This window comes from Mizuhopecten yessoensis, unplaced genomic scaffold (genome assembly GCF_002113885.1).
Source record: "Mizuhopecten yessoensis strain PY_sf001 unplaced genomic scaffold, ASM211388v2 scaffold9737, whole genome shotgun sequence".
Lineage (NCBI taxonomy): Eukaryota > Metazoa > Mollusca > Bivalvia > Pectinida > Pectinidae > Mizuhopecten > Mizuhopecten yessoensis.
Window position 1 is genome coordinate 348,255 of NW_018408197.1, and position 13,025 is coordinate 361,279.

Below are 13,025 nucleotides of genomic sequence, written 5' to 3' on the forward strand. Positions count from 1 at the left end.
ACAGGTGTTGTCAGTCTAGGTGTGTGGTCAGTCTACGATTGTGGTCAGTCTATGGGTGTGGTCAGTCTATGGGTGTGGTCAGTCTGCAGGTGTGGTCAGTCTGTAGGTGTGGTCAGTCTGCAGGCATAATCAATCTACAGATATGATCAGTCAACTAATATCGGATTGATGATCATGCATGGACCAGTGTTAAATATCTACTCATTCTTCAGGTAAACGGCTGTTATAAACTGAAGGACGATGGCCATGCCGCCTTATTTCTATATGATATATATTCCTTGTTAATGTAGGAGAGTGAACTTAGATAACTAAAATATATTTCTTCTTCAGATCTGCTACTGGTCTATTAGTAATCAACTGTGTATTTTATTAGAGAGTTTTGTAAATTAATGAATTACTCCTACAGCCAATATTAATGTATTACTCCTACAGCCAATATTAATGTATTACTCCTACAGCCAATATTAATTTATTACTCCTACAGCCAATATTAATGTATTACTCCTACAGCCAATATTAATGTATTACTCCTACAGCCAATATTAATCAATGTTGTTGATTCCCTCCACAGATAAACAATGTATCGCTGACAGACAGCGGAGAATATGCCTGCAAGGCTACAAGTGAGGTGGGCTCCGTGATCACATCAGCTGTATTGACTGTAATAGGTGAGGGTGTATTCTCATTGGGCCATAGACTTGCTTCTGTCATCATGATTGGTCAATAAATACACGGCTTTGATTGGTTAATATGAGACGTGTATATTTTTTTGTATGATACGGTAAGTAAATATTTGTAAATAGCAAAAATTATATCTAGTCCCTTGTTAGATGACTTTACAAGAGGAAATTTCCCTTTTAGCTCAAACTTTAGAATACTCAACTAGTAATCTGTAGGGTCCTTGTTCGACTCCAAACAGAAGCATTCTTATACATATTAGGTAATATTTCTTTGTTTTTAACATACTGTGTGTTCCTACCCAGACCGACCAGGAGCCCCAACGAAGCCGATGATTAGAAATAAGGTGGGGACCTCCGTACATCTGGAGTGGTCTCCCCCTACTATCGCTAGCCAAGGCAGTCAGATCCAGGGCTACACACTGGAGTTTAGGGAAGCAGGTGAGGAAAGTTACAAGTGTTAGGACAGAATCATTACAGATTTGAGATGTTATTTACAAAGTTTCACCTGTAAACAAAATATAAACAAAACTAGAGCTTTCCATACTTTCCTATTTTATAGTCAGTAGTGTACCACCACAAACCAAATCAACTTTTTGTAGAATTTCATGTACAAACTGCCTAAGTGAAAGAGCAAGACTGGCTTTAATAGACAGGTGGTCTATACTGATAGGTTATCTTTATAGACAGGTTGTAAATGTATAACATATACGTTTAGTTGTATATGGCAGTTATGGACAGGTGGTCTTTATGGACAGGTCATCCTTATAGACAATCAGCCTTTATAGACAATCAGTCTTTCTACAGAAGTTGTCTTTATAGACAATCAGTCTTTATAGAGAAGTTGTCTTTATAGACAGACAGGTAAATGTTAATGTATATTATATATGTTTAGTTTTATATGGCAGTTATAGACAGGTGATCTTTGTAGACAGGTAATCTTTTTAGAGAGGTGTCATTATAGAAGATGGTCTTTTTAGACAAGCAATCTCTATAGACAGATGGTCATTATAGACAGGTAGTCTTTATAGAGAAGTGGTCTTTATTCACAGGTTGTTAATGTTTACTATATAGGTTTAGTTTGATATGGCAGTTATAGACAGGTGGTGTTTTTAGACAGAAAAAAATATTAAATAGATACAAGATACCTATATTGTGATGATTCGTGTTAATTGTGTTCCCAGGTAACGAGACGTGGCAGGCAGCCATTCCATACGTTCCAAACACGTCCCAGGTAATAGGGGACCTGACCCCTGGGTGTACGTACCAGTTCCGGGTCAGCGCCAACAACAGTGTCGGCATGAGTGACCCCAGTATGGCCTCGGACCCCATCCTTATTCCAACAGAGTATGGTACGTAACCCTTGCTGGTGCCTGCCGACTGTGTACCATGAAGCAGTCTTAGACTTGGTGTGTTAGTAAAACAACTGTTTGTTCTGGAAAATAGGTCTAAGTTTGATTTAAATACTACATATTTACTCTATGTTAATATCTGTAAAATCATATTTTTTATACGGAACAAAAAACTCACAATAAACTAAACTTTTACTATTCTGTACATTTTCTCACGGGGCCTGGTGACATTTAGGAAATTTGCATCAAAAATAAAAAAGAGTGTCATTTAATGAATATTTGGAGACCGGTACAGTCTAAGGTGACTTTGAATTTTAAGAATAAATCAGATGACTAGATATATATTGAAATATCAAAAACCCTTCCCGATTTAATACAGTGTTTAAGCACTGTTTATCAACAGCTGAAACATCTCGTAGTCAAGCAACATACAAAGTTTACCATTTGATCACATCGCTGTACAGGTAAACATCTAAAATCTGCTTACCCGTTCAATTTTATATTGGGCGAAAATGAATTTTACCGTTGAAGGGCGAAAGTTTGACTGGGCAAAAATTTTCCCGATATACAGTAATTGTTAATAAATATATCATATGAATCTGATGTTAATTACAATTGTTAATTAATTTACAAACACAAGTAACTGTGAGAAATGTTTGTGTTTCCAGAACTGAGTGAGAGAGAGGAGGGTAGTATGGCTGTTTGGAAGTCCACGTTTGATAATGATTTCTCACAGGTAGAGGAAATAGCCAGGTAAGTAAAAACCTGTTACATATTAAGTTAGAACTTCCATTAATTAAGACCATTACAAGCTAAAATGCTGCTTGCAAATATCTAACAGAAATGCTAAGAGCTAGTATCTATCAGTCAATTTCACAGCCTATTCCGTGCATGCAGTTGCTTATACTCTAAAATCTTAATAATAATCAGTGGCTTATTTTAATTAGAGGCTTATTTTTGAAGCTGGCTTATTTTAATTATAGGCTTATTTTTGAAGCTGGCTTATTTTCAAAGGAGTCTTATTTTTCAAAGTCATAAAGACAGTAAGCCGTCAATGGCCTTCTTTCAAGTCCTTTGCATGAAAAAATATAATGTTAAACAGGACTTTAGCTCACATGCGAGATATTGCTATCCGTCTTTGTCCACCTTTCGTTGTGCGTAAACTTTTTACATAACCACCAAACCAATGGTTTGGAACTGGACATAACTGAAATTTCCATTTATCTGTAATATGATTGATTTTTGTATACACATATACATAGGTAGACTGCTGGAACTTACTTCAATATTATTTTGGTGACAGGTCCAAGGTCTAGCAGTATTCATATATGAAATATGTCAGTAAAATGATGAGGGAAATAAAAAGGAGAAACTGGAATAAAAATCTTTTAATTTACTTTAAAACATGTAATGGTTTATCACACTAATAAAATGAGAAATTGAATAAATCAGTGAAAGCTGCTTGCACATTGGCCTTGTGTGAAAAAACTTCATGTACATTCATCTGAGAAATAAATCTATAACACTTATGTGATGATTCTATCCACCAGGGGGCGCTATGCTGTGATCCGTAAGTGTGTACAGCAGTGCTCGAATCAGGAGCTGTTGGCCAAGTTTATGAATCGGCGAATAGCGACTCGTGAGGCCGTAGAGACAGAGTTCAACACTTTACAGTCGCTACAACATGAAAATCTGGTCCAGGTGTTTGATCTCTATGAAACCACAACAAACTTCATCATCATACTAGAACAGTAAGTGATTCACACAACAAACTTCATCATCATACTAGAATAGTAAGTGATTCACACAACAAACTTCATCATCATACTAGAACAGTAAGTGATTCACACAACAAACTTCATCATCATACTAGAATAGTAAGTGATTCACATAACAACCTTCATTATCATGCTAGAACAGTAAGTGATTCACATAACAAACTTCATCATCATACTAGAACAGTAAGTGATTCACATAACAAACTTCATCATCATACTAGAACAGTAAGTGATTCACATAACAAACTGATTCACATAACAAACTTCATCATCATACTAGAATATTATGTGATTCACATCCACAAATTGTGTATCAAATGCGCTGTATTCAATGTTGTTTAAGTCTTTTTACACATTTTACCTGTAACTTGTGTGAAGTTATCATTCTTACTTTTTAATAATCAGTTTGTAATATTTCAGAATTACTTTGATTTATACAGGTTTGTTGATTATTTAGGAATTAATGTAGAGTTGATCATTTGTTGTAAATTAACTTACAATAATTGCGTTACAGCTTACCAATGGGACGAATGTTTGATTACATATGTAGCAAACCACACTTTGATGAAGTTGAGGCAGCTTACTATATCCGACAACTGCTAGGTGTACTCCAGTACCTACACAACTGCCGGATAGCTCACCTGGATGTCAAGGTAAAATTAGCTAAAATTGAATGTAACAGACTGACGTAAATTAAGCTCACCTGAATGTAGAGTCAAGATAACTTTAGTTCACCTAAATATAGCATTAGGGTCAATTAAGCTCTCCTGAATGACAAGGTAAATTTAATTCTCCTGAATATCAAGGTAAGTTTAGCCCACCTGAATATCAAGGTAAGTTTAGCCCACCTGAAGGTTAGGGTAAATAAGCTCTCCTGAATGTCAAGGTAAATTTAATTCTCCTGAATATCAAGGTAAGTTTAGCCCACCTGAATATCAAGGTAAGTTTAGCCCACCTGAAGGTTATAGGGTAAATAAGCTCTCCTGAATGACAAGGTAAATTTAATTCTCCTGAATATCAAGGTAAGTTTAGCCCACCTGAATATCAAGGTAAGTTTAGCCCACCTGAAGGTTATAGGGTAAATAAGCTCTCCTGAATGTCAAGGTAAATTTAATTCACTCGAATATAGCAATAAGGTAAATCAAGCTCTCCTGAATGTCAAGGTAAATTGAGCCCACCTGATTATTGAGGTAAATTTAGCCAACCTGAAGGTAATGTCAAATCTTAGGTTACCTATAGAAAAGTAAAACAAGCTCACCTGGATATACAGGTAAATGGAACTTACCTGGATGTTTATTTAGAGGATAAGTTTTACAGTAGATCACAGGTGTGTCCACACTACAAATAAATAATATTAAATCAAATCTTAGTATTATATGTATCAAAGTATGTTCCGCCATGTTTAAAATGTACCAATTGTATGACCTGTTGTTTCGCACTTTTGCGACTGAGTAAACAAATAAAATCTTGAAAATCTCAAAGACAAACTTTGTATTCAAACTTAGGTGCATGCAAGGCTTGGAATTCTGCAGATGAATAAATGCAACTAAATATATTTTCTATCATTGAATCAAAATAAAGGAATGACAGATATTTTACTATAGATTTGATCAGATATTTTACTTAAGATATGCTTTCCTCTAATATTGATGCAAAATAATCTACATCACTGGTGCGAGATTAACATTTTCAAGTTAAAGATAAAATTTGGTTTCCTGTTGACAGCCAGAGAACCTGTTGGTGGATAGCGGGATGCCGTCACCACGACTGAAGCTGATAGATTTCGGCGACGCCCGTCACATCTACAACAACTATTATATACACAATGTGGCGGGCAGTCCAGAGTTTCTCGCCCCCGAAATCATCAGAAGGTCTCCTGTCGGACTCCTCACGGACATCTGGTTAGTGCTATGTGTACCTTCACAAAGACTTAAATATGTTTCGATATGAATTTTAATCATATTTGACATTTATAACAAATATATTACTGATGCTTGCAGATTCACAGTGAAAATAAGAAAAAAAAAATCAAAAAGATAAGTGGCAGAAATTTAATGTATGTAGGTACAAGTGTGAAATAGCTGTATATACCTATAGCACTGCTGAGTATATACAACAAATGTATGAGCATATTAAAATCCAATAAAATACACACCAACATTTTACGATAAAGCTGCAGAAAAACTGTATGCTTACTGACTGTTTATTGGGAAGTACAAACTCCTCATTTCGATAGCTTTGTTTGTGTGACATGTTTTGACAATCGGGAACTGTCAGCACCATCCGTAAATAAGAAAATAATTTTTATTTTTTCTCGTATACGGAAAGTGCCGAAAGTTCTCCATTGATATTTTAGACATTTTGAGATGAACGTGTACAAAATAGTACCATTATTGTCAGTTCATAACTAAATTCTAGTTTGCATTTCGTAGAAACCGTATTGTCAACCAATCCGAAAACAAAGCAGCATTCGGTCTACTTTGTATGACTCAAATGACTTAAAGAGTCCGATAAAGAGTCTGATAAAGAGTCTGTCTGCTGAAAAGTAAAACATGATATTAAGTGTCCTTTAAAACATGAGTATTATAACTGTAAGCAGTAATACCAAAGTGAAACAAAGAAAAGTGAGCTTTGTGATATCTAAACTGAAACCTTACCCTATCAAATGTGTTTAAATCAAAAAACTTTACCCTGTAGGAGTGTGGGCGAGGTCATGTTTTTAAATCATAAAACTTTACCCTATAGGAGTGTGGACGAGGTCATGTTTTTTAATGATAAAACTTTACCCTGTAGGAGTGTGGGAGAGGTCATGTTTTTAAATCATAAAACTTTACCCTATAGTAGTGTGGGCGAGGTCATGTTTTTTAATGATAAAACTTTACCCTATAGGAGTGTGGGCAAGGTCATGTTTTTTAATGATAAAACTTTACCATGTAGGAGTGTGGGCGAGGTCATGTTTTTAAATCCTAAAACTTTACCCTGTAGGAGTGTGGGCGAGGTCATTTTTTTAAATCATAAAACTTTACCCTATAGGAGTGTGGACGAGGTCATGTTTTTTAATGATAAAACTTTACCCTATAGGAGTGTGGGCAAGGTCATGTTTTTTAATGATAAAACTTTACCCTATAGGAGTGTGGGCAAGGTCATGTTTTTTAATGATAAAACTTTACCCTATAGGAGTGTGGGCAAGGTCATGTTTTTTAATGATAAAACTTTACCCTATAGGAGTGTGGGCAAGGTCATGTTTTTTAATGATAAAACTTTACCATGTAGGAGTGTGGGCGAGGTCATGTTTTTAAATTATCAAACTTTACCCTGTAGGAGTGTGGGCGAGGTCATTTTTTTAAATCATAAAACTTTACCCTATAGGAGTGTGGACGAGGTCATGTTTTTTAATGATAAAACTTTACCCTATAGGAGTGTGGGCGAGGTCATGTTTTTTAATGATAAAACTTTACCCTATAGGAGTGTGGGCAAGGTCATGTTTTTTAATGATAAAACTTTACCCTGTAGGATTGTGGGCGAGGTCATGTTTTTAAATCATAAAACTTTACCCTCTAGTAGTGTGGGCGAGGTCATGTTTTTTAATGATAAAACTTTACCCTATAGGAGTGTGGGCAAGGTCATGTTTTTTAATGATAAAACTTTACCATGTAGGAGTGTGGGCGAGGTCATGTTTTTAAATTATCAAACTTTACCCTGTAGGAGTGTGGGCGAGGTCATGTTTATAAATCATAAAACTTTACCCTGTAGGAGTGTGGGCCAGGTCATGTTTTTAAATCATAAAACTTTACCCTATAGGAGTGTGGACGAGGTCATGTTTTTTAATGATAAAACTTTACCCTATAGGAGTGTGGGCGAGGTCATGTTTTTTAATGATAAAACTTTACCCTATAGGAGTGTGGGCAAGGTCATGTTTTTTAATGATAAAACTTTACCCTATAGGAGTGTGGGCAAGGTCATGTTTTTTAATGATAAAACTTTACCCTATAGGAGTGTGGGCAAGGTCATGTTTTTTAATGATAAAACTTTACCCTATAGGAGTGTGGGCGAGGTCATGTTTTTTAATGATAAAACTTTACCCTATAGGAGTGTGGGCAAGGTCATGTTTTTTAATGATAAAACTTTACCCTATAGGAGTGTGGGCAAGGTCATGTTTTTTAATGATAAAACTTTACCCTATAGGAGTGTGGGCAAGGTCATGTTTTTTAATGATAAAACTTTACCCTGTAGGAGTGTGGGAGAGGTCATGTTTTTAAATCATAAAACTTTACCCTGTAGGAGTGTGGGCCAGGTCATGTTTTTAAATCATAAAACTTTACCCTATAGTAGTGTGGGCGAGGTCATGTTTTTTAATGATAAAACTTTACCCTATAGGAGTGTGGGCAAGGTCATGTTTTTTAATGATAAAACTTTTCCCTGTAGGATTGTGGGCGAGGTCATGTTTTTAAATCATAAAACTTTACCCTCTAGTAGTGTGGGCGAGGTCATGTTTTTTAATGATAAAACTTTACCCTATAGGAGTGTGGGCAAGGTCATGTTTTTTAATGATAAAACTTTACCCTATAGGAGTGTGGGCAAGGTCATGTTTTTTAATGATAAAACTTTTCCCTGTAGGATTGTGGGCGAGGTCATGTTTTTAAATCATAAAACTTTACCCTCTAGTAGTGTGGGCGAGGTCATGTTTTTTAATGATAAAACTTTACCCTATAGGAGTGTGGGCAAGGTCATGTTTTTTAATGATAAAACTTTACCCTATAGGAGTGTGGGCAAGGTCATGTTTTTTAATGATAAAACTTTACCATGTAGGAGTGTGGGCGAGGTCATGTTTTTAAATTATAAAACTTTACCCTGTAGGAGTGTGGGCGAGGCCATGTTTTTAAATCATAAAACTTTACCCTGTAGGAGTGTGGGCGAGGCCATGTTTTTAAATCATAAAACTTTACCCTGTAGGAGTGTGGGCCAGGTCATGTTTTTAAATCATAAAACTTTACCCTATAGGAGTGTGGGCGAGGTCATGTTTTTAAATGATAAAATCTTACTCTGTAGGAGTGTGGGCGTGGTCATGTACGTCCTCCTGAGTGGGGTGTCACCATTCCTGGATGAGAGTCACGAGGAGACTTGTGCCCACATCGTACGAACAGATTACTGCTTCCCCGATGAATACTTCGCTGGAATTTCTCCCGATGCAAAAGAGCTCATAAACACTATGCTTGTGGATGACCTCAAGTGAGTTCTGAGCCGTTATTTACATGTGGATAATTTAATTTGTCGAAGTGTATTTCTTTGTAAATATAAGACTCTTTTATTATAGAATCTTTAGTTCTGAGCCGTTTTTTACATGTGGATTATATTGTCAAATCTTTTTTGTTGTTGTAAGAATTCTTAAAAAGAAATTAAGACACTTTTATTATAGAATCTTTATCATGTGCGATCCCCACTTTATATGTGTAATTTATGAACCAAATCCCTGGTCGCTAAATACATACACCATTTGACTCTTACTCTAATGAATATTTGAATTCATGATTTACTCAAGACAAGTTGCTGCAAACAAATGAAGCTTTTGTATTATGTGTCCCTGGAAACTGATATCCTGGTAGGAATTATGTCTGCAAATTCTTCTCTTCAAATTTATACCTTGATAATAAATGTAGCAAAAATGGACTGGGTCGATTGATGGTGACCATGTAGCTCAATTGGTAGGGTGTCTGTCTAGAGTTCGGAGGGTCCCAGGTTCCAAACTCGGTCTGGCCATGCATTTTTCGTCTCCTGTTTCATATATGTCTCTGCCTATTCATTCCCTGGAAATATATGTCCCCCCAAATAGATGCTATAGTGTTATGTGTTCTTAAACATTGATGCCCTGGTATATTATATACCTCTGCTAGTACATGCAGCAGTAAATGTAAAATAATGTAATGTGATTTACCAATAGTAAAAGGCCGACTCCCAACACCTGTATGGACAGCGCCTGGATTGGGAAGCTTGCCATCTCACGGTCATCCCCTCTTCGACCAAAACCTCTGTCCACGAGTCGGCTGGCAGATTTTGTAGAACGCAAAAAACACCAGGTTTGTGTCGCAAGTTTTAACATCACATTGGCGACATGATTGTACGAAAATGAGAAGGAGTCATGATATCAATAGCCTTCAATTTCATGTCATATAAACTGGAATTGGGCACACAACTCCCCTTTAAATGTAATTTAACTAATTATAAGAATACAAAATGTTGAAAATTTTTGTCGTTATTTTCATGATTTGTCTTTTTCAATGCAATTCTCAAAAAATAAAAAAATAAATTTATATATCAAAACTTAAAATCATTTACGACAATCATGTTTTCCTGAGATTGTTAAACATTGGGTTTATTTCTTTTGTCTCATCATTTTCAAAAAAGTTACTTTGGTCCATTTCAATAACTTTGGTAAGTAGCCAGCTTTTAACCGCATTTCTTTGGTTAGACATCTCATTAAGCTTCAGATATACTATCGAAGTATTTAAAAGAAGAATTTGTCATCTGAGGTTAGAGGGGTTGGTCCAAACTGTGGAATTACCTTCCCTATAAATATATATATATATCATTGCTTGGCATGTAGAGACAAACACAGTCATGCTACCAGCAATGGGCTGAGGGTCAGTCTCCACCCTGGGGACTCATTTGCCATGTCATAACATGGAATGGGTTGTTATTCCCACCCTGTATAACCTATAGATACAATTGCTAGGCTTGAAAGATTATTACACTTATGATACCAAGGTTTTCCACAGTTTGAACTCAAGTAATCAATAATACTAATTTTAACACCTTTTTATTTTTTTTGCAGAGTGAAGGATGCTTTACTGGACCAGTGTCATAACAACCAAATTAGGACCCGAGGATTAATGGATAATTCTTGTGATGGGACAATTGTCCTAATTAAAACATGAACTTCTAAAAGACAATTGCCTAAAACTGTGAATTTCTCACAAGTCATTACATGTGTAATGATGATAATCTCACTATATATTATTGTGATATGTAATTATTTATTACAATTTTGTTTTGTTACTATGGCAACTCGTAGAAGTAATGTATGCAGGTATGGTATACATTATTTGATTTACATTGTATGTACAATGTATCAGGACTGTCCTAGTTCTATTTCACTGATAATGTGAACAAGTATATTTCATTGAAGATTTTTATCTTGCATTAATAAGCATGGTGAGTCATTTGAAAATTAAACTCTTCATGTGTTAGTTTTTTGCAAATCAGCAATTTTTTACAGAAATGAAGTTATATATATATATATTAAGCGATTGAAAAATAAATTCATCTATTTACATTCTTCATATCATAGTTATTGGTTTTTGATGGAGAGGGTTCTTTTGTGGTTATTGTGCTCTGCATGGTGTATTTTCAGTTCATTATGACGCGGCACTCAATGAATCTTAGTCACTTACGTGGTTGATTTACACCTAGCCGCAGTGTTACTGTAATCTTAGTCACTTACGTGGTTAATTTACACCTAGCCGCAGAGTTACTGTAATCTTAGTCTCTTACGTGGTTGATTTACACATAGCAGCAGAGTTACTGTAATCTTAGTCACTTACATGGTTGATTTTCACATAGCCGCAGAGTTACTGTAATCTTAGTCACTTACATGGTTAATTTACACCTAGCCGCAGAGTTACTGTAATCTTAGTCACTTACGTGGTTGATTTACACCTAGCCGCAGTGTTACTGTAATCTTAGTCACTTACATGGTTGATTTTCAGATAGCCGCAGAGTTACTGTAATCTTAGTCACTTACATGGTTGATTTTCACATAGCCGCAGAGTTACTGTAATCTTAGTCACTTACGTGGCTGATTTACACCTAGCCGCAGTGTTACTGTAATCTTAGTCACTTACATGGTAGATTTACACATAGCCGCAGAGTGTCTGTAATCTTAGTCACTTACGTGGTTGATTTACACCTAGTCGCAGTGTTACTGTAATCTTATTCACTTACGTGGTTGATTTACACCTAGTCGTAGTGTTACTGGAATCTTAATCACTTTTGTGGTTGATTTACACCTAGTCGCAGTGTTACTGTAATCTTAGTCACTTACGTGGTTGATTTACACCTAGTCGCAGTGTGTTTAAAGTGCTATGAACACAACTTTATTTTGGTTGGTTACATCATAAGCATGTGTCACAAGTGTAAATATATAACGGTATACACAACACATGTAATTGTTGAGTTGCATGTAAAATTTACGAGTGAACAGAAATGTAAAAATAAGCGGTCACAATATGCTTGCGTGTTCTTAAATATTTATACAAAATTATATGATATGATAATGGGTTTTTATAGTCTTGATTACATATTTACTCATTATAAAGTCATGAACTTGATTGTAATATATTACTAAATAAACTCACATTCTGTACATGTTGATGGTGTCTGTGATGAGTCTGTACACATTGATGGTGTCTGTGATGAACTCAATACTACAATACACAGTCTGTACACATTGATGGTGTCTGTAATGAACTCAATACTACAATACACAGTCTGTACACATTGATGGTGTCTGTGATGAACTCAATACTACAATACACAGTCTGTACACATTGATGTTGTCTGTGATGAACTCAATACTACAATACACAGTCTGTACACATTGATGTTGTCTGTGATGAACTCAATACTACAATACACAGTCTGTACACATTGATGTTGTCTGTGATGAACTCAATACTACAATACACAGTCTGTACACATTGATGGTGTCTGTGATGAACTCAATACTACAATACACAGTCTGTACACATTGATGGTGTCTGTGATGAACTCAATACTACAATACACAGTCTGTACACATTGATGGTGTCTGTGATGAACTCAATACTACAATACACAGTCTGTACACATTGATGGTGTCTGTGATGAACTCAATACTACAATACACAGTCTGTACACATTGATGGTGTCTGTGATGAACTCAATACTACAATACACAGTCTGTACACATTGATGGTGTCTGTGATGAACTCAATACTACAATACACAGTCTGTACACATTGATGGTGTCTGTGATGAACTCAATACTACAATACACAGTCTGTACACATTGATGGTGTCTGTGATGAACTCAATACTACAATACACAGTCTGTACACATTGATGGTGTCTGTGATGAACTCAATACTACAATACACAGTCTGTACACATTGATGGTGTCTGTG

At 35.7% G+C, this 13,025-nt stretch overlaps 1 protein-coding gene across 2 annotated transcripts in view; it reads left to right on the forward strand.

Moving 5' to 3' along the window:
- Window positions 1-12,443, forward strand: part of LOC110458743 (kalirin-like) — a 237,422-nt gene extending 224,979 nt beyond the window's left edge. For both annotated transcript variants that reach the window (XM_021510631.1, XM_021510630.1), the window contains 10 exons: window positions 572-668; window positions 984-1,118; window positions 1,862-2,029; window positions 2,698-2,782; window positions 3,580-3,780; window positions 4,322-4,460; window positions 5,533-5,708; window positions 8,857-9,036; window positions 9,746-9,881; window positions 10,637-12,443. In XM_021510631.1, coding sequence (XP_021366306.1) covers window positions 572-668; window positions 984-1,118; window positions 1,862-2,029; window positions 2,698-2,782; window positions 3,580-3,780; window positions 4,322-4,460; window positions 5,533-5,708; window positions 8,857-9,036; window positions 9,746-9,881; window positions 10,637-10,669 — 1,350 coding nt within the window. In that variant the 3' untranslated portion in view covers window positions 10,670-12,443. The remainder of the gene's footprint in view (window positions 1-571; window positions 669-983; window positions 1,119-1,861; window positions 2,030-2,697; window positions 2,783-3,579; window positions 3,781-4,321; window positions 4,461-5,532; window positions 5,709-8,856; window positions 9,037-9,745; window positions 9,882-10,636) is intronic.
- The last annotated feature ends 582 nt before the right edge of the window (window positions 12,444-13,025 follow it).